The sequence below is a fragment of the Herpailurus yagouaroundi genome, unplaced genomic scaffold, assembly GCF_014898765.1.
Source record: "Herpailurus yagouaroundi ecotype Mexico unplaced genomic scaffold, PumYag 166, whole genome shotgun sequence".
Lineage (NCBI taxonomy): Eukaryota > Metazoa > Chordata > Mammalia > Carnivora > Felidae > Herpailurus > Herpailurus yagouaroundi.
In genome coordinates this window covers 15245878-15269538 of record NW_024412407.1, presented here as the reverse complement: position 1 = coordinate 15269538, position 23661 = coordinate 15245878, and the positions used below count along the sequence as shown (strand labels likewise).

The 23661-nt window shown below is 35.6% G+C and overlaps 1 protein-coding gene across 2 annotated transcripts in view; it reads right to left on the bottom strand.

The window, feature by feature from the left end:
* The window catches only part of CPNE8 (copine 8), a 234863-nt gene that overhangs the window by 121739 nt on the left and 89463 nt on the right, over positions 1-23661 (bottom strand). For both annotated transcript variants that reach the window (XM_040488446.1, XM_040488445.1), the window contains exon 7: positions 2705-2768. In XM_040488446.1, the coding sequence (XP_040344380.1) occupies positions 2705-2768 (64 nt within the window). The remainder of the gene's footprint in view (positions 1-2704; positions 2769-23661) is intronic.

The following is a 23661-nucleotide window of genomic DNA, read 5'->3' as shown; positions in this document are numbered from 1 at the left end:
AAAAAAAAAAAAAAAAAAAAAAAAAAAAAGAAAGAGGCAAGACTGAAATCTAGGTGCCCTGATTCCAAAGTTATGCCCAAGTAAATAACTAACAATGTGTTTTAAAGAAAAAAAAAACACATCAATTTGTAGGATGTCAAATGCGAAATAGTTATTCCATTCAAATTTCTGTGATAATGCCTGATATTTTCAAGGTACCCTTAAATGTACGTTTAACAGGCACTGCCTCTTCTGAAGTAACTATGAACATTGTTTTGAATATATTTGCTCCTTCTACTATATGAGCATAGTAATATTATTTCAAGGTTTATACACCTCAATGATGCTGATTATCAATAAGGCTGTAGGTAAGACTAAGAACATACCATACGTAAGTCAAGTCAAATCTAGATTCTAAGCAATGATTTTAAAATATTAGATCTATAATTGTTAAGTATAATAAATATGTGTTTACTTATTGGAAGATAATTCCAGATATTCTAAAGGCTTTAGTAGCAGAAAGAGTGGTAAATGCCTCTAGATGACTAAGTAACAGATTCTACTTCATTTGCATGTAAGCTTTCCTGTTCCTTTCTGTTCTTCCAAGGAAAACAATAGAATTTAAAGTGGAAGGTATTTAAGATGCAACCTGGCCGTACTCAATCTATGCCCTTGGTATATTGGTTCTATTTTGAAATAGAACTAATCATCATGTGTTCACTGGCATAACACAAAATCACCTTAACACCAAGATTTTGGCAAAATAGCATGTTAATGTCAACACAAAGAACATGTATCATATTGACCTTGAACTTCACTTTCTCTTTCTTCCCTCACTGTACAAAATACATATATACACGTATATAAATTTAGAGACAAGAAGTATAAATGATCATTAGATGATATAATTTTAAGAAATCATTGTGTCATTTTAACAAAGAATAAGATGGTAAATAATATTTCTGCAATTAAAGTGTTATACTTTTTGTGATGCATTTTTAGTATACATAAAAGGTTTTCATGTATGTTACACTTTCAGATTTAATGTTACGATAGTCAATTATTAGAGCTGGGAGAATCTTTTAAAATATTCTAGTGACTTGGTTCACATCTGGCTTCCCCCCCACTTGCAAATATGGAAAATAAATCAGAAGAGTCAAGTGATTTCATAAGATAAAACGCAAATTCATAACAAATCCAGAACTCAACTTAGTTTGGTCTTTAACAGCATTGTACTGGGCATTTAGGCTCTGGGCATTTTAGACATGAGAAAACAGATCTAAGCAGTCAGATACCATAAAAAGAGTGAAGGAAGAAGAGGAGGGTCTCAATTTAAATGCATTTTAACTACTTAAATTCTAATATTTCTTGTTTAATCAGCTCCACAACACTATTACTAAACTTCCCTTTTGTTATCTCACTGGCCACTCCCTACCCCACCAAAATTTCAGTTTCCATCATTTGCTGGCAAGATTCTGACCATATTGTCTTAGAAATATATTATGCATATAAAGCCATAGTAATTATCTTTAAAGACAACCTCTAGAGATTAAAATTACATAATCAGATAATAATTACACACTCAGATAATAAATAGTAGTTCTCTATATGAAAACTGCAGCCAGTGTCTAAGCATTAAGTTTTTAGTATTCTTTGGGAACTTCTGTTCCTAAAATTATGAAGCAAAAGTTGAAAATAAAAAACCCCCGAGGTTTAATCCAGGACAATCTTCTTTTTTCCCCTACCAGAAACAACAATTCCCAGGGATCCTCTGGGCCACATTAAATAGTCAATATTGACTTCAGATTCAGAGAGCTATCATTAGTTCCAGTGTGGAGTGTAAAGACATCACCTCATTTCTTGATGACAGTAAAATCACTGAACATGAGTCAATGGCTATATCAGCAATTCACAACTAAAAATAGCAGTTTTCTAAAAATACTGACTGTGCAGTCTATATCATCACATTCCTAGTTGGAATAGTAGCTGGTCCTTTCTTCAAACGTGAGCTTCCCAAGCTAACGAAAGATGGGAGCTTATATAAATTCTAAATTGATTCAATTAGAATTATGGACAAACAAGTATGTTACGCAAAAGGACTAAAGTCAAACGAATAGAAACACTCCTTGAAAAATCACACAGAAGGCTTCAAAATGTTTACAAGGACTGAACTGATTGGTACAACTGATAATTTCTAATAGTAATGCCCCTCCCCCATTAATGACACTGACATTAGGTTTTATTTTAATAATTTCTATTTCTTTTTTTTTTTTTAATTTTTTTTTTCAACGTTTATTTATTTTTGGGACAGAGAGAGACAGAGCATGAACGGGGGAGGGGCAGAGAGAGAGGGAGACACAGAATCGGAAACAGGCTCCAGGCTCTGAGCCATCAGCCCAGAGCCTGACGCGGGGCTCGAACACAAGGACCGCGAGATCGTGACCTGGCTGAAGTCGGACGCTTAACCGACTGCGCCACCCAGGAGCCCCAATAATTTCTATTTCTTAAAAAGACTGTTACAATAACCGATATCCTTTTGGGACTATAAATGTAGTCTCTCTGGTTAAAGTGCTAAGTATCTAAAATGATGTCTTACAGACCACAGAATTATATAACATAGTCTAAATTATAAAATTACTCAAGAATAAATCATTTAGGTATAGTTTCAAAAATATTTTTCAGAAGTATAGGAAATACTTTTTAAACCAAAGAAATATTTACTTACCCTGCAACAGTTTAATTCCTCTGCTGTAAGTATAATTGTACCACATTTCTTCCCTGGAATTCCTCTAAAACAACAAAAATACATTTATATAGATTAATAATTTATGTTAATTTTATATCATAAACCAATATTATGTTTTATTTTTATGGAACCAAATAAAGAGCATACTACTAAGAGATTAGCTCTTTCCTAACAAAATGTAGTCCTTCCTAGTTTCAACCTTGAGTTTATCCTGTAGATCCACATTTCCTAATGAAGCTAAACATATCAGACATCTGCCCAAGAATCATTATTTCATATTGTCTACCATATGTAATATAACATAATATAATATCTATAATGTAATAAAACTTTCTCCCATGGGTTCTAAAATTTCTATTATGTGATTAAAACCTATTCCTCACCTTGGTTTTCAATATTTCTTTCCCCTTTCATCAACATGCTTATTTCTTGGTATTTATTTCCTCTTTATGGCCATTCCCATGCCCTGATACACCTCATCATGCTAACTGCTCCCTATTTCACCTCAAACCTTCCATATCCCTAGAAGAAGTTCCATTTGTCCCCAGAAACTTCATCCCGTCGACCTCACACAAAGTTCGGCCTTCTCCACAACCCCATGGCGCTTGAAGTAAGTAACACAAGTTTAGCATTTAATTATTCCTAACTTGTTACCATCACATATTTTTCCCTGTCTTTTCTCAAGTAGATTATAACATCCATAAGAGTAAAGTTCATGACATAGACCTCTTGTGAAGCAATAGAGTTAAATGTCTACACATAGCAGGTGCTCCATATACACTGAAAATATGTAATACATAAGCAAAATTAAGCAAAGTCGAACTCGCACACATTTTTCTTTGTACATGTATCTGGTATATTTATGCTCACATAGATTCCAGCTGACACAAAAGTGCACTAGGAAAATGCAAGGTGTGTGTATGGTTCCCTGCGTTACATGAGGGAATACAGAGACAAGTCCATAAGAATCCCCCAAAGAGTAATCCTAATGGTCTCATGGTATACTTCATGGTTCTTTTGTCCCATCACAAATCATAGTTCAGACTCTTCTGTTATTCCTGGGACCTACAAGTTGTGGAATTGCAGCCCAACAAGGGTGTCTGTCCTCAAGAATATAATTCATATCTGATAATCTATATCAACATGGATGCAACAAATACATAATCCCCTGTTCTCCATGTGTGAAGAGACTTGGCTCTTAGCCTAACTGGGAAGAAGGCAAAAAAATAAAAATAAAAAGGCTGAGTTATAAATTTAACAGTGTAAATTATACATATTCTAAAACTACTCTATCCTTTCTTCCTTTCTACTGTAGTATTTTCTTCTGGAGAGTACCACTTGGTTTTGAACTAAAAATGCCATCTCATAGCTTGTGCAGTAAACCGCCTATCACAACATTTTGTTTTCTTTATATCTTTCCTCCCCATTAGGTTAACTATATGTCAGGATCTTCCATTTTCTCCAAGTCTTTATGACTAAAAGATCAATTAATTTATTCTTGCACATCTTTCCTTGGAATATTACATACATCTTTTTTAGCATCCTTCCAGCAACCTTAATCGGTTAATTTTTGTAATCTAGCTGTACCTTTTTTCCTCCTGTCAATTTCCAGATTTACATTTTACATGTTATGACAAACTAAACACCCTGACTGAACGTGTACCTGAAAAGGCTGTAAAATGCTGAATAAAATTTGCCACAAAGTCTTTATAAATGCTCTAGTAACCTGGCAAGAACAGTAAGGACCAATCAGAATCTGAAGAAGAAAAACCAGAAAGACAAGCAGAGGTGACCCTGAGGGCTTGATCTTGGGCTTCTTTTTCATGACACCTTAGGACATAAAAATAAGAGACCAAAAAAAGCAGGGGAGGGAAAGACTCACAAGGTGGAGAATTCAATAAATGACTAATACCAACATAGAGCTTAGATCACAATTACTACACTGCCTGATTGTAGCATGAATTAGATACAAACATTCACTTGGGAGAGACCTAAAAAGTAAATCCCTGCCTTACCTGATGATGAATAAAAGAGAAAAAAAAAGTCTCCTAATCATTCATACCTCAAACAGTCTTGCTGGTTTTTCACTACCTGGTAGTTATAAAAAACTCTAACCAAGAATTCTGTTTGGTTGAAGTGATCATAGGTAACTGGTAAATGGAAAACATCTCTGCAGAGTTTGCCTTCTAACTACATCTCGAAAGATTCTCACATTAAAAATTTTTAAATACATATGCGTTCATGTATTTAAGTATTAATACATTAAGTATTAAGATATTCAAGTATCACAAAAAAACTAAAGGAAAACTGTACCATGTATTAGGGTCTCTAGAATCAACAGGCTACAGCATCAAATACAGACTTAGAATACTGGAAATATTATGAATAATTTACAAAATGTAAGCGTGTATAATATACCTAAAATTTAAAGAAAGATATGGAAATATGAGCAACTAGCAAAGGATAATAAAAATAGTTGAGAATATTTGGAGAAAAAATAAGGAACTTCTGGAGATAATAGAAAAAGAAAACTCAGTGAACAGATTTAACCACAGATTAGACACAGCAGAAGAATTAGTGAACTGAAAGATAGATGTAAAATAATTATCCACAATGCAGTACAGAGAGGCAGACTGTACTGGAAACTATTATAAAGAGGTTTACAGACATGGAGAACCAGATAAAAGTTTTAATAAACATATCATCAGAGGTTCAGAAGGAGAAGAAGGAATAGAGAAGATGTAATATTTGACGAGAGAATGGCTGGGAAACTGCAAGAAGTGATGTAAAAAATCAATTTCCAGACTCAAAAGGCTGAATGAATCCCAAGCAGCATAAATAAAAGTAAATTTATACCTATACACATGAGAGGACCATAGCAAAAGAGCAGAGATGAAGGGCACATGTTCAAATGAGCCAGAGAGAAAAGACAGATTGCCTACAGGGACGGGAATTTCACAAAGAACACTGAAGGTGAGAGACAAGTGAAAATGTCTTCAGTGTTTGAAAAAAGTAACTATCCCCCTAGGAATGTATACAGTGCACATCCCTTTTAAGAACAAGCATGACCCACAAAGAATTTTAAACAAGTAAGCACTGAGGATTTATAGCCAAAGATCCTTGTTTGAGGCCTTTCTAAAGGACTTCAAACTACAGGAGAATGATCACAGATGGGAAGTCTGCCATGAGAGAAGAAACAATAAAGGAAGTGGTAAAATACAAATAAATCTTAATAAATATTGAATATAAGACAAGAATCAAAATGTTAAAAACTATATAACAATACAAATGATAGGATTAATTAGGAGAGTGAGAATTTAAGTTAAATCTTCTGATGTTCTTTGTTCAAGAAGAAAGGACAAGATGCTTCGAAGTGAATAGAATTTGATAAATTAAGCATGTATGTTTATTTTTTTTAATGTTTTTATTTATTTTTGAGGCAGAGAGAGACAGAGCATGAGCAGGGGAGGGGCAGAGAGAGGGGGAGACACAGAATCCGAAGCGGGCTCCGGCTCTGACCTGTCAGCACAGAGCCCAACGTGGGGCTCGAACTCACGGAGTGTGAGATCATGACCTGAGCCAAAGTCAGACGCTCAATCGACTGAGCCACCCAGGCACCCCTAAGCATATATGTTTTAAAACTTCTGCAAAACTACAGTCTTTAAAGGACTTTATAACCTAAAGTTTAGAATAGGAAAATTGTAAACTAGTGTTTTAAAAATACAACCGACTCAAAAGAAACTAAAGAAACAAAGGGTAGAGCAGATAGAAAGCAGTAAGAAAGTAATGGAAATAAATCCAGGGCAATAGTCACTAAGGCATTTGATAATGAAATAAATGGTCCAGATTAAAATCATATTGTCACTTTGTATAAAAAACATAAAACTCAGGGGCACCTGGGTGGCTCAGTCGGTTAAGTGACCGACTTCGGTTCAGGTCATGATCTCACTGCTCATGAGTTCCAGTCCCGCATCGGGTGCTGTGCTGACAGCTTAGAGCCTGGAGCCTGCTTCAGATTCTGTGTCTCCCTCTCTCTCTGCCCCTCCCCTGCGTGTGCTCTGTCTCTCTCAAAAATAAACAAACATTAAAATTTTTTATTTTATTTTTTATTTTTTAAAATTTACATGCAAATTAGTTAGCATATAGTGTAACAATGATTTCAGGAGTAGATTCCTTAATGCCCCTTACCCATTTAGCCCATCCCTCACTCCCACAGTAACCCTTAGTTTTGTTCTCCATATTTATGAGTCTCTTCTGTCTTGTCCCCCTCCCTGTTTTTATATTATTTTTGTTTCCCTTCCCTTATGTTCACCTGTTTTGTCTCTTAAAGTCCTCATATGAGTGAAGTCATATGATTTTTGTCTTTCTCTGGCTAATTTCACTAGGCATAATACCCTCCAGTTCCATCCACATAGTTGCAAATGGCAAGATTTCATTCTTTTTGATTGCTGAGTAATACTCCATTATATACATATACCACATTTCTTTGTCCATTCATCCATCTATGAACATTTGGGCTCTTTCAATACTTTGGCTATAGTTGATAGTGCTGCTGTAAACATGGGGGGTGCATGTGTCCCTCTGAAACAGCAAACCTGTACATCGAGGATAAATGCCTAGTAGTGCACAAACATTAAATTTTTTTTAAAAAACTTAAAAAACATAAAATTCATCTATAAGCTATTCACTACAGATATCAAAATTTAAGAATTTAGACAGTTGAAAAGAACAGAATATAAAGATATGCTTAGGCGAAAAAAAACCAAACCCAATGAAAATCAGTGGACCTACATTAATACTAAACATATAGATCTTAAATTTTAAAATATTGCTACAAATAGTTCTTATGTAATTAACAAAAGTTTCAATTAATCAGAAAGATATAAAAATCTCAATACTTTATGCATCTAACAGTATAGCTCCAAAACATATGAAAAACTCATCATACTATAAAAGAGTATGTGTACCTTACAGTGACCATTTTAATCTGGCAAACATGACTTTGGCCAGTGATTACAGTTAACATCACCAGCAATAAGTCATGTTGATATCATGTACTGCTGATATGATCTAATGAGGGTACCTCACCTTTGTGAACTTCCCCTCCAAACCTACAACGAGAAAAATGTTAGACAATCCCAAATTGAGGGGCATTCTACAAAATATCTGCTAATACTCCTCAAAACTGTCAAGGGCATCAAAACATGGAAAGAGTAAGAAATTGTCACAGAACAGAAGATACTGGGAGACAGGATAACTAAATGCAATGTGGTATCCTAACCTGAACTGTAAAACAGAAAAAGGACATTAATGGAAGAAACAAGTGTGAAATTCAAATAAAGTCTGGAGTTAGTTAACTGTAATGTATCATTGTTGGTTTACTAGTTATGACAAATGTCCATTGGTAATTAAGATGTTAATGTTAGGAGAAACTGGGTGAAGAATGTATAAGAACTCCTTGTACTGTCTTTGTAACTTTTCTATAAATCTACAGCTATCTTAACATAAAAAGATTATTGGGGCGCCTGGGTGGCTCAGTCGGTTAAGCGTCCGACTTCAGCTCAGGTCGCAAGATCTCATGGTCCGTGAGTTCGAGCCCCGCGTCGGGCTCTGGGCTGATGGCTCAGAGCCTGGAGCCTGCTTCCGATTCTGTGTCTCCCTCTCTCTCTGCCCCTCCCCCATTCATGCTCTGTCTCTCTCTGTCTCAAAAATAAATAAACGTTAAAAAAAAATTTTTTTAAATAAAATAAAAAGATTATTAAAACCAATGTGACGAAAGAAAAGACAGGTTGAGGAACTATTCCAGGTTGAAAGAGACTAAAATCAGGACAGCTAAATACAATGTATGATTCTTGACTAAATTTTATACTGGTGAAAAATCGCTTTAATGGATATTACTGGGATAATTGTTGAAATTTTAATATGGAGTATGGATTACATATCATTGTATCACTGTGAAATTTCCTGATTTTGATCATCAACTCCCTATTAAGAAATACACATTCAAGAATTTTAAGAAAGGGGGCACAGTGCCTCCAACAATGCTTCCAACTTACTCCTAGAACTAGAATATCAAAGACGGGAATAAGAAGAAAGAAGGTGGGGGAGAAAAGGATAAAAGCACTTCGGACAAAGTTAATGTCTGTTATTCTGGGTAAAGGGCATCCAGAAGTTTCTGGTACTAGTCTAGTCAATTTTCTGTATAACTGAAATTATATCAAAATAGAAAGTTATTCAAAAAAGTATTTTGAAAAGTTTCCCATACTACTATTCTTCTATTATATTTTACAACACATAATAATAATAATAGTAATAATAATAGAACTCATCCCCAAGACAGCTGAAGAGACATGTCAAGAGAACTATTAAAGATAAAATAATCCTTTCCAAAATTGACACATGACACATAAATGGTCTCTTGAGAGACTGGGTGGTTTGTTTTTGTTTAGTTTGATTTTGCTTTTTGTTGATTGTTGCCATCAGGGTTCTGTTTGTTTGTTTGTTTTAGTTTTCTAACTGTAACATTTTTCCATATCTCTTACTACTTCTCCATTACCTCTAGCAGGTATGCCTTAGTTCATACCTTTACTCTTTTGCTTGGATTACTATAGTTTTAATGTTCCTAACTGGTCTCAGGCTGATTCTCCTTTAATGTATCCTCTCCATGGATGTCAGATTGATTTGATCATGAATTCTAACCATGAAGCCTTCCATCTTCCAGTGGCTCTACATAGATCCTACAATAATTCCAAACTGATTAATTAGGACATAATATCCTTCATAAAATACATTCACTGTAAAATGTCTAATTTCATCTTTTCTGCCATTTTTGAACAGAGCCATGCTTTTTGTTCCTTGAATCCATAACAGATGTCTCCTTCCCCCCTGCTTCACCCAGAATACTCATCCTACCAACCACTCAAGGCCCCTTTTTCATTTCGGTGATTTCCACTCATTCTCAAAATTTTGCTTTAATTTATGAAATATTTACTAAAATTGACCACACACTATGTCATAGAATATTTACTAAACTATATCACATTTATTGACCAAAAAAATCTGAGTTAGAAATTAATGACAAATGCAATTTTTTAAGACATTTCTGAAAACTCACTATTAAAAGAAGGAATAGCAGACAAGAAAGAATACTTAGAATTGCACAATAATATAAATAAGACCTGTGAGATTCTACTAGTTTAGTATTTTGCATGCAAAAAAATAAACAAAATAGTATTAAACAAAAATGCAGCAGTGTATTAATAAAAGATAATACAATATCAACACATAATAGTAAGAAAGTTTAACACTCCACTTTTCTTTTTTTTTTTTTTTTTAATTTTTTTTCAACGTTTTTTATTTATTTTTGGGACAGAGAGAGACACAGCATGAACGGGGGAGGGGCAGAGAGAGAGGGAGACACAGAATCGGAAACAGGCTCCAGGCTCTGAGCCATCAGCCCAGAGCCTGACGCGGGGCTCGAACTCACGGACCGCGAGATCGTGACCTGGCTGAAGTCGGACGCTTAACCGACTGCGCCACCCAGGCGCCCCAACACTCCACTTTTCAATAATAGATAGGACAACTGGACGAATGTTTAGTAAAGAAATAGAGGACATGGACAACATCACAGACCAACTGGACCTAACGGACATAAAGATCACACTCCAACACAACAGAACATACTTCTCAAGTTCACATGGAATATTCTCCAGAAGAGACTATATATTAGGTACAGAACAAGTCTTAACAAATTCAAGCAGCTTGAAATTATACAAAGTATGCTTTCCAATGACAAAGGAATGAAGTTAGAAATCAATAGTGGAAGGAAAATTGGAAACTACACAAATATGTAGAAATAAAACAACACATTCTCAAACACCAATGGTTCAGAGAGAAAGTTACAAAGGAAATCAGAAAATACCTTGGGGGCACCTGGGTGGCTCAGTTGGTTAAGCATCCGACTTGGCTCAGGTCATGATCTCACAATTTGTGGGTTTGAGGTCTGCATCAGGCTCTATGCTGACAGCTCAGAGCCTGGAGCCTGCTTCAGATTCTGTGTCTCCCCCTCTGTGTGCCCCTCCCCCACTCATACTCTGTCTCTCAAAAATAAATAAACATTAAAGAAAAAAAATTTTTTAAGAGAAAATATCTTGAAACAATGAAAATAAAAATACAACAAACTAAAATAAAATATATGGGATGCAGTGAAAGAAGTGCCAAGAGGGAAGTTTATAACTGTAAATGCATATATTAAAAAAAAAAAAAGACTACAAATCAGGGCTGCATGCATGTCGGTTAAGCATCCAACTCTTGATTTCAGCTCACATCATCTCATGGTTGTGAGATTGAACCCTGCATGAGTCTCCATGCTGTGCATGGAGCCTGCTTGAGATTCTCTTTCTCCCTCTGTCCCTCCCCTGCTCTTGCTCTCTCTCAAAAAACTTTAATAAAATAAATTTTTACAAAGACTACAAATGAACAACCGAGCTTTATACCTCAAAGAACTAGAAAAACAAAACAAAGTAATCTCAAAGCTAGCAGAAGTAAGGAAATATAAAGATTAGATCAGAGATTTAAAAATGGATGATAGAAAAACAACACACACACACACACACACACACAAATAAAACTAAAAGTTGTGTTTTTGTAAAGTTCAACAAAATTGACAAACCTTTAGATGGACTAAGAAAAAGAGAGACAATACTAAAATAAAAAAAAATGGAAGAGGGAACATTACAACCAATGACACAGATATAAAAAGGATTATGAGAGAATATCATGAACAATTACAGACCAGCATATTGGATAACATAGAAGAAATGGATAAATTCCAAGAAGCACAGAATCTAACAATTGTATCATGAAGAAATAGGAAATATGAACAGATAAGTAACTAGTAGGGGGATTGAATCAGTAATCAAACACCTATTAACAAAGAAAAGTCCAGGATAAAATGGCTTCACTAGAGAATTTTCCCAAACACTTAAAGAATTGACATCAATTTTCCTAAAATTCTTCCCATAAACTGAACAGTAGGGAGTATTTCCAAGTTCATTCTAACAGGCCAGTATTACCCTAATACCAAAGCCAGACAAAGACATTATAAGAAAAAGACTAGAATCCCCCATAAATATTGATGCAAAACTCCAAAAGAAAATACTAGCAAACTGATTTCAACAGCACATTAAAAGGATTATACATAATGGCCAAGTGGAATTTGTCCCTGGAATCCAAGGATGGCTCAACATATCCAAGTCAGTTTAATATATCATATTAACAGAATGAAGGACAAAATCCATATGATCATCAATCCCAATTGATGCAAAAAAGCATTTGACAAGATTCAACACCATTTCATGATAAAAACACTTAGCAAACTAGGGATGGAATGACACATCTCAACATAATAACAGCCATATTTGAAAAATCCACAGGTAATCTCATACTCAATGAAGAAAGACTGAAAGCTTTTACTCTAAAGTCATGAAGAAAGCAAGATGTCCACCCTTGCCACTTTTATTCAACATCATAATGGAAATGCTATCCAGAGCAATTAGGTATGAAAAAGAAATAAAGACATCCAAATTGAAAAGGAAGAAGTGAAGGTTATGTCATATAAGTTATATATGGAAAACCTTAAAGATTCCACAGTAAAAAAATACTGTTAGAACTAATAAATTCAACCTGTAGGATACAAGATCAACATAAAAACCAGTTATGTTTCTATATATTAATAGTGAACAAACCAAAAAAGAAATTAAGAAAATAATTCAATTTACAATAGTACCAAAAATAATAAAATACTTAGGAATAACCTGAGAAGGTGAAAGACTCTCACACTGGAAGCTATAAAATATTACTGGAAGAAATTAAAGAAGACACAGATAAATGGAAAGACATCCTGTGTTCATGATTTTAAGATAATACTGTCAAGATGTCCATACCACCCAACACAATCTACAGATTTAACATAATCCGTATCAAAATCCCAGTGTCATTTTTTTTTTTTTTTTTTTTTTACAGAAAAAAAGTAGAGGGGCATCTGGGTGGCTCAGTCAGTTAAGTGTCCGACTTCGGCTCAGGTCACGATCTCACGGTTCGTGGGTTCAAGCCCCGCATCGGGCTCTGTGCTGACAGCTCAGAGCCTGGAGCCTGCTTCAGATTCTGTGTCTCCCTCTCTCTGCCCCTACCCCACTCGCTCTCTCCCCCTCTCTCTCTCAAAAGAAAATAAACATTAAAAAAAAAGTAGAAAAACTCATCCTAAAATTTATATGAAACCTCAAGTGACCCCAAATAGCCAAAGCAATTTCAAAGAACAAACCTGGAAGACTCACATTTCCCAATTTCAAAACATATTACAAAACCAGAGTAATCAAAACAGTATGGTACCAGCACAAAGACAGACAAATAGACCTATGAAAAAGAACAGAGAGCCTTTTCTTGATTTTCATGTTGCCCCTACATCTTTCAGTCAGAAAAGGCAGGTCAGGTCTTTCCCATGCTTTGAAGTCCTTTGACCTCCCCAGGTGCATTAGCTGTATCTCTCTCATATTCTGTTCTGCCTTTTGCTTCTAATTTTAATTTTTATTTGTATTTTTGCTTTTTTTCCCGTTTTTAAAGGCTCATGTGATTAATTTGACCCTAGTTAGATAATTCATGATAATCTCTGTATCTTGAAGTCAGATGAATAGTAATTTTAATTATGTCTGCAAAGTTCCTCTTGCCACATAAGTAACATGACCATTGGTGTGACGCTAGACAGCAAAGGTCATGGGCCAAAATTCTCCCTTCCACATCACACCTACCTTAAGACCCCAGAATTTCATTCCTAGGCATATAGTAAGAAGACATCCAATACTTTTTATATGCAAATATTTTTATATTTTATATCCAATTAGGAGATATATAATAGTTTTTATTATAGCAGTATTTATACAGAAAAAAAAACTGGAAGCTATAAAGGCCCACCAACTTAATATTAGGTAAATCTGTTTATAATTCATAAAACCGATACAGTAATGAAATAAATGAGTAAAGTATAACTTCACACATCCACACATCACACATTACATATATGGCTATCACAAACAATTTTGAGCAACAAATCAAGTCACAGGAAAATATATGCAGTAGAATTTCAGTCATAGACGTTGAAAACATGAAAAATGAAACATCACACTTAATAACATTATGGAGGAGCTATCAAGCTTAATATTTTTTCTGAAAATTAATTTGCTTATGCTGAGCTGAAGGCAGTAAGTCACATCACTAAAGAGGTATGCCTTCAGAAATCTACAATGTTTTCTGCCTTAAAATATCTCCTTCATCAGCCTTTCTCAATATTGAAAATTTTTAGGATCTCAGATTCATCTTTAGGCTATCTACCTGGTAAACACTTCATTTTTCAAAGCCCAACTCAAATGCTGCTTCTCTGACTCTCATAACTAGAGTTGATTCGTCCACCCTCTCTACCTTGTAGAAACTCCTGCTGTCTTACAAGACCTGGACATAGGCACCACATTTGAGAGTTCCACAAAGCTAACTTCACATCCCCGGTACATCAATTAATGACTGTGACCTTGAACAAGTTGTGTAATCTTCTTGAAACTCAGTATCCTCATCTGAGGACTAATAATTCAGTTTTAATATCAAATGTGTATAAACAGCACAGAGCAAGTATTCCATACATTATAGTTATTATCATGTGCTTACATGTATTATTCACAAAACCAGGCAGCTCCAGAAGGGGAAGGGATGTGCATCACTGTCTCTGCCTGTCTACACCTAAAGACATCTGATATTGACATTCTCTAAGCATTTGTTGAATTGCATTACATTTAAGAGAGTGATTTCAGAAGTCCCCAGAGAAATAATGTAACTCAATATGGATGTACAAGAAAACTAACAAATTAAGCCAGTAGCATGACTTCTGTTCAAACTTAGTACTAATTCGGTGATTATACTAGCTCAATCATGAGTGGGCCAGATAATAACAGGATGAAGTATATTCACTGACTGAAGGCAGGAAAAGGGAACAGGTGATAAAATATGAAAAAACAGTTCCTGATATAGAATGTTAGGCAGCTAAAGAAGCAGAATGGGAATTCTAAGTGTTTCACCTGTGTAGGTAATGGCATTAAGAGATAATCTTCAATACAAAATTTGCCAACTTAACATATGGACTAGTCTTAACTGCAGTAACAAATCCCCATTTGGAGGCAGTTGGAGAAAGGACCTAGACTCTAATAAGAGCTAGTTCTTAACTGGATAAAGGATAATCCAACACCTTTCCATGCTAAGCCGATCTATTTGAACTGGGACAAAAACAACTCAAACTGAATGAACTCTTTTCAAAAAAATTGAATAAAAAAATTAATGTAGTACCTAGTGGCACAATGAGTTATTTATGTAATATTACACTAAAATTTGGCAACACATAAATTATTCATATATGAGCGCTCTGTTACACTTGAATTGTGAGGGAGAAGTGACGTAGAGTTTAGGGAGAAGTATTATGCAAAGAATTAACTGACACTTGCCCTGTAGTGAAATGCAAAACATGTGATGCAGAAATAAACAATAAAGGATGAAGAATATTATAAATGAACAAAGATTCAGGTACTACACTAACAATGGGCACCAATCCTAGTCTGGTAGAGACCAGAAAGATTTCAGAGAAGGTGACAGGAGCTGTGTCTAACAAGGTGGGTGCAAACTGGCAAGTGGGGCAAAGTGCATAAATGCCTTCCAGACACGAGGATCAGACACGGTGATGTAAGAATACGATCCAATGAAGGACATTCAAGTCGCTCAGAGGATAATGTGGGTTTAGGAATATTAGAGTACACGGGTAGGTCTCAAGTGCCATTGCAGATTGAGTTTTCTACCCAACAGGGTATGGGGAAGAGCTGAAGAAGGAGCTGAATTCTACATCTGACTCTAAAAAGACCAGGAGGAGCTACTGCATGCAGAGGAAACTGGTGCAGACTGTAATTACAGACATCAAGGCTGGTCAGGAAGGGCTGTACAACTAAGTAAGAGGGGTTGCTGCAAAAGAGTAGTGGAAGTGAAGATGGACAGCTTGGCTGCTGAGCAAGGAAGGAGAGAGGGATAAAGGGCATAAAAGGACTCCCACCTACCTTGCTTAGAAACTGCCTAGCAGTGCCATCACAGAGAAAGGACACAGCAGGAGGAATTTTGCTGGTATAAATGATAAATTCACCTTTGGGGCATATTCAATTTGACATTTCTTTGAGACATCTATGTTTGGTAGGCAGCTATATACATGCATCTGGAGCCAACAAAAGAAATATGATTGATGTAAGATGTGATATCATTGTTATATAGGTGACAGCTGAAATCAGAGACATATAAGACATCATCCAGAGTAACATATCCTGTAGGGTGTAGGTGTTAAACTTTGTTAAGTCACAGACACATTTGAGACTCTAATAAAAGCCAGAGACATTTTCAGGAGAAAAATGTCACTCAGCATTTTGTGCACAATTTCAGGTCATTGTTTGGCCCATGATGCAGGTAAGAGGACTATCCAGGGAGCCATGAGGGAACCAATGAAAGACGGTGTCATGAAAGCACAGGGAGAGGAGTTTCAAGAAAGAACTGATCAACAGCAACAAGCACCACAGAGAGGCCAGGTAAGATGAGAACCGCAAGCATCTATGGATATGGCACACAGGAGATAGCTGAGCCCCCAAGCAAGACATTTAAGTGGAATCATGAAAAGTGGGTTGACGAGGTACTGGCAGTGGAGCGGTGGAGCAGCCGTGCAAGAAGTCTTTGAAGATTATTTGCTGTGATGGGAAGAACGGAGGCAGAGCCATAGCATAAGGTAGAGGCAGAGTTATGTGTCTGGAGGATGGCAGGGCGGAAGCAAAGTCTCTAGGGATGTCTGTGTAGAGTGCAATCCAGGGCTTAGAAGAAGGCAGTTGTTCAGGTGGAGAAAAGTAATACATGCTCAACTAAACCAGGAGGGGAGGAGGTAAACTAAATCTCCCCCGTAGTGTGCCAAAAATGGAAGAACGATTAAGGGGTCACACCTGAGTTTTAAAAAGCACCTCAGCTCCTGGCTTCCTTCCTCTCCAGATTTTGGGTGAGTATTTGACTTATCTAAGCCTCATTTGTTCATCTGCAAACTATGACTAATAATCTCTGGTTTGCTAGGTTGAGGAATGATTAAATGGTACAATATATGGAAAGCTCTTGGTGCAGGCTGTTAGAGTGTTAAATAACAGATGCAGCAACTAATAGTATTTATGATATTATTTTCTCTGAAAGTAAAAAGGTAAAGTTGTAAAAGTAAAAGGCTACGAGTGAGGAGAAGAAAGGTTATGTGACAGAGGGCTTGAAGAAAGTTATTTGTAGCCTTTTGGAAAAGCTGCTAAGAAGAAAGGAAAAATGTACCCACAAGAATGACAGAGCATAGAAGGTCGAAGCCGGGCTGGAGATCAGGACTCAGTGGCGTCACCGGACCATTTGATTCTGGACTGTGACACTGAGGTGCTCAGATCACACAAGTGTAGATACAGAGAAGGTAAATAGCTGGGGATGATGACATAAGATACCAAATGTTTCTTGTTAAACAAAGAAAAAAATCAAAGCCACATAAATAGCTCAGTAATTGAAAACTAACACTGATGTTCAAGCAAAAAGAAACATACTTTTCGTATATTAGTTTTCTTTTGCAATCTAATTACAGGAAGAAATGAGGTCATTTCCAAAGGCAAAACTAAAGACGCATGCAAGTAGTTTTTCAAAACGAATGAATATTTTAATTTAAATCTCATACATTTCTCTTTCCAGGCAATACATTTTGTCTCTAAAAATTATGAGGACATCATTTCTAAGATTTTACTCTATCAGTTATCACAAAAGAAAACATACGACGTTCACTGGTAAAATATGTTAAATGCCAGAAAACGGCAATAGCAAATTTTGTTGAAATTTTTAAACACTGTGCTCAAGAAATCCATCTGCTACCCTGTAATTATTAAAATCATAATTAAATTAGGGGCGGCTGGGTGGCTCAGTCAGTTGAGCGGCCGACTTCGGCTCAGGTCACGTTCTCACGGTTCGTGGTTCAAGCCCCGCATTGGGCTCTGTGCTGACAGCTCAGAGCCTGGAGCCTCCTTCGGATTCTGTGTCTCCCTCTCTCTGGCCCTCCCCGCTCATGCTCTGTCTCACTCTCTCTCTCTCAAAAATAAACATTAAAAAAATTTTTTTTAATAAAAAAATAAAATAAAATAAAATAAAATTACAATTAAATTAAATGTGGTCTTCTTTTATGGTCAGAATGTAAATGCTGACATTAAAAGAAAAGCAACGCAGTTATTATCACAGTACAGAATTATGAGGAATACACAATCGGTGATTTGAGACACAGCTTTGCAGTAATAAAAACAAAGTAAACTGTTCATAATCTCTGGAGATGAAAATTTTCTTTAAAAGTAATTATTGACAAGAATGATGTCATCCTAGCTCTTAAATACCACATATGTCAAAAATTTTTAAGAAATTATTTCAGCTGGGATAAACTAGATCTGTCCATCTACGTACAGAAATATTAGGTTACTAATATTATTGCAAGTACCCTTTACATTTGTGATGTAGTAAAATGCATAGGTAGCAACATTATTATAATCTAAAAATTCTATTCCAAGCCCTGAAGTGCAAAGTTATAATGCGCAGGAGAGACATTTTGTGTTCTTAACAAAAAAGAGAAAAACATAGAAGTTTGATTCTTATTCTGGAAAATTCAGTTGAATAAACATTTACCGAATCTTACCATTTACAGGGCACAACAACAGGTCTCTACAATGCAGAGGATATAATGGTTTCTTTTTAAGTCTTTTCACAATTGTTAAAAGAAAAAAAGGATGGAGGAAAGGCATTCAGCAGCTTGATTGAATTTTAGGAGGCTGTTCAGGGGCTTTGCTCCAGCATGCTGTGGAACCCACATGTGTCATGGTGAACAGAAGAATTAATAAGAACAGAACAGGAACATCTACTGTGTATTCCTTTGATTATTGTTTAAGTAGACCTGTTTAGGAAAGGACAACAGGGAACTTAAAACAAACAAAAATAGTATGAAAGGGAGAAGGTAAAAACCTTTATTAAAATGTTGGGAGAAGCCAACAATTCAGTTAGCTAGAAGTGGTATATTTATACTAAAAAAAAAAAAAAAACAAACACAATATGTTTATGCAAATGACTAAAAATATATGTTGGAATCTAGATGTATTTGGAAATGTCAGTTTACTAAATTGCCCTCCATCTTTAGAGTCTTTCATCGGAATTAACTCAAATTGGGAAACAGCTGAGATTCAATTGATCTGTCTCCATGATTACTGGCTCTAACCAATACTGGTATCAAAGCAGACAGTGAGTTGCAAAGATTACTGAGATTTTTCACTTACTAGAATACATTCTCAGAGCAGCCTACCGCATTGCGAGAATCTGCCTGTACCTAAAATGGCACTGTGGCCCAATCAAGGATAATTACTCACAAAGACCTTCAACAAAAATAATATAAATAAAACCCCTAACAATATGTTTAATTTCTCTTCCCTGAACACTGAAAGAGCAGAAAGCAGCAGAAAGCTCGTTGCTTTTAGAAATGGAAGCACCTCATCCTGCATTACCAAATGGAAGAAATGACCAGGAAGAATGAGTACGTGGTGCTATGTACTTGTCAACACACTGAATTCAGAATGATGATTTTCTAAAAGATCAGGAAAACACATCACACACTCATTTACCTCTTTCCAAAACTAGATATGGATTTATTTTTAAAATTCCTTCCAATAGTTTTCCTATTTAGACTGTGTTGGCTTTGAGAAAATTTAATGTTACCCCTAGAGAAGGGTTCTGTCACCCTAGTTGACCACAGAGAGCAGGCACAGTAACCCTAGATCGAGATTAGCTGGCACAGGAAAGCCACTCTTCCCCTCACTTCCAGGGCTATTGCTGTTCTCTTAATCATCCTAGGGAACAGAAGAGTGCAGCACATTCCCTATGGAAACCTGGTATAGCCCACAGAAGCTAAGTCTTTATGACCCAAGACAGAAGCAAGAAACAAACCGCTCTGGAGATGACCTCGGGAATTTTTACCTCAGGAATTTTTGTTTTTACTCTGGACTGTGCTGGCATAAGAGTTGTGTGGGTAAGACATAGTGCAAAGGAACCTCTCATCCTTGAAATGACCTAAGCCAAGATGGGTATCTTGGAAGCTCGTCTTATCATTCAGAGATGTTCTTTACTTTTAAGTAAATACTTTTTCATTACTAAAATGAAATAAAATTTAAAAATTCAATTTCCGTCAGAGCCATATATAAATATATTCATTTGTTGAAGGCATTATAATGCGGTAGTTAAGCACATGGGTCACAAGCCAGACAACTTCTATTTGAAGCGCGGTTTCTCCAGAATCCTGTCTCAGTTTCTTTCTCTGATGATTGGGGATGATTATAATACCTATCTACCTCACAATGGTGCAGTAAGGGTTACAGAACTTTTAAGTGCAAAGCAGGTAGTATATTGACTGACACCTTATAAGAATTCAATCAAGTTAGCCACTGGTATTATTTTTTTAAAAATTCACCGCTCTCTTTCAATTGCTTTGAAGACAAAAACCAGTTGGGTATAAATACAGGAGCAGAGACAATCCCCAAATGTTAGTTCCAAACATTCATCTCATCAGTGGGCTAGAGCTCAGACCAAGATTCTTATTCTAAGGTTGGCCCATAAAGGTCTTTCTTTACAACTAGTTTGCTTAGCTATAAAACTAATATTCCCTGGGCTACATCTTGAATCCCAGAATCAGCAAATTATGCCATAACCTAAGAGGGAAGAAAGAAGAAAGAAACAATGAATTTCATTGTAGACGAACCTATAATTTCTCTGAAAGATTTTATCCCAACATAATCTCTAAACATTGTCTATACTAAGGGTAACCCTTTAGAAACTTGTCTGATACTAAAACTAAGTGAAATGAGGAATGTTTATTCAACAAGTAGGTTTATTCAACAAGAAGGTACTATTTAGTTTAGAAGCCATCTTCCAAATAACACAGATCACATCTTATCAGTTCTTTCCTTCAGCTTTATCAGTTTTTAATCCAACTCAATGAGGTTAGACAAATATAAACAAACAAAAAAGAATGTTGCAAATGTTTACACCTTGCAATACAAGGATAGAATGACTCATCTCTTCCTAAAACACTGACCAACTGTGAAAAGCCCAGACATGGATGATCTTCCCCTTGTCAGAAAATGATACATCCATCCATTCAGTTACTTATGCAAGAAATCTGTAAGCCTTCCTTGAAATCCTTTTCAATCAAGACTATCAGCCTATCATCAATCCTTGTGAAATGAATATTAAAAACATTTTGATCGGCTTATTTCTCCTCTTAGTCCAAATTACTGTCTACTCTGAACTAGATTATTTCAACAGTAATTAACTTACTAACTGTTCCTGTTAACTACCCATAACCATTCTGCACACAGAAATGAAAGAACCTCTCTGAACAAAAATCATGATTTTTCCCACTGTATTTATGATAAAAATTCAATTACTAAAAATGACCTATATATTCTGGTCTAAGTCAGTACTGTAATTTTCATAGGGTTTATATCAATATGTAATTATATTTATTTGTATGACTATTCATTTAATGAATAGGTGATTATCTCCATGAGGACAGGAACAACTGTGTTTTCATAATTGTATGCTTAGTACCTAACAGTTCCTGGACCATTATATATTCTCAGTAAAGATGTGTTGAATAAATGAATTAAGAGAAGAAAAAAAAAAAAAGGAATCCTTAGAACCTCTACCAAACTGAGGTGGTATCTGATAGAAAAGTACACAAATCCAGTCAATAAATACAGTCTAAATAATAAGCACTTAGATAAAATAATTTTGCCTTTTATTTTCTTTCTCAATTTTGGATGCCTAAAGGAGTTACTTGTACATAAGCTTCATAAGAACAGGGAAATAACATCCAAATCAGAAAAGCAGATCAACCATTCTAGGGCTTGCCTTTGATGATGATACTAAGGACTATTTTCAGAAAAATGTATTTATCTTATCCATATCTTTCATGACTGGCCATATTCTTTGCAAGCCTATCTAATCAGAACAGTTCCTAATTTATATGCCTTTACCAAGAACAACTGGAATTTCTGCATAGAGCAGAGAAGTGTGGGGGCTTACAACTGTATACAGTCACTCTTTCAGCTTAAATAAATACATCTCTGCAGATTTTTCCAGAGCATGAGCTCAGATCCACAAATGAATGTTAAAAAAGTGGGCCAGTTGAACATTTACTAAGTTTCTGTTATATGGAAGACTCATAATCTGGTGCAAGATACATAAGGAAATGTACTAAGATTCTCTCTACTTTTAGTCTTTAGAGAACACACAATATTTCATATAGACTCTCCCAAAGGTAGATAAGTGCTTATGCTAGATCAGTGAAGCACCTAACATCTCTCTAAGATGCAATCAGTGGTTCAATTTTTAATGTGTTGGAATCATATGAAAATTATAAATATGTACACCCATCAATGTGATCTTTGCAAATAAGAGAAAAAAATTTAATTGATATTGTCCTTTAGATTATATTTTGCAATTACATATGAACCTGGGCAATGGTCTAAAAATCCAGGACATTTCCAGAAAAAAAACCAAAAAACAAAAACCCACTATCTTATAAAACCCAAACTAATGACAAGCAGAAACTGAGAATAGACAAAACAATGTTTAATATTTATATTTGGTCAACACTTAACAATTTATATATATGTAATATACTTTGGTTCAAAATTGTCCTTTATCTAATCTTACTGAATTCCTAGCTAAATGCTTCTCTGAGGAAACAAATACTTAAAGACAAAAAGAAAGGCAGGAAGGAAAAAAGGAAAGGAAGGAAAGCAGAGAGGGAAGGAGAGATGGAAATCTGAGCTTATTAGGTGATTGCATTTAAGGTCTTTCCTAAAAGACGTTAGCTATATTTAATAACATTAATAATAGCTGCAATTGGGGTGTTTATTAAATTCCAGTGTCCTCCATGACAAAAATATTGTATAAAGTATTGTTATTTCTTTAATAGCTCTCTTTTTTTTTATTTTTTTTTTTAACGTTTATTTATTTTTGAGACAGAGAGAGACAGAGCATGAATGGGGGAGGGTCAGAGAGAGAGGGAGACACAGAATCCGAAACAGGCTCCAGGCTCTGAGCCATCAGCCCAGAGCCCGACGCGGGGCTCGAACTCATCACAGACCGCGAGATCGTGACCTGAGCTGAAGTCGGACGCTTAACCGACTGAGCCACCCAGGCACCCTTAATAGCTCTCTTAAAAGTGTATTATTCATATGTTTCAGATGAGGAAACTGGAGCTCAGGAATTTAAAGCAATTTGTTCAAATTCTACACCCAATAAATTTTGATCCCAGATTTGACTGCCCCAAAGCCCATGTCCTATCAACTCTGTTACAGCGGCTACTTATTTATCTCTAGACTAAAGTTTCCATGCTACAAATGTAACCCACAGGTATGAAAATATAATATAGATGTACAAATTTTGTAATGTAACATGTGAGTTAGTACCAGCCATGGTACTAAAAACATCATATTCTGATTTCCAGCCCAGTGCTCTTTCCAATAAGAAACAAAAATAAATAAAAATAAATTAAAAAACAGGGAGTGTAACAATATCAATCTACTCTGCAAGGAAGTTACTAAAGTCAAGATGACTTTGAAGGTCAAAATTTCCCCCAAAGCTGACTATATTTTCACGTACAAAACGTTGCACAATAAAGACAAGCTCTGCTTCATCGTTAAGTTTGGATGTTTCTCACCTTCAAGACTAATCATTCTCCCATTCTTCCTCCTCCTATTCCTCTCACACTGACTTCA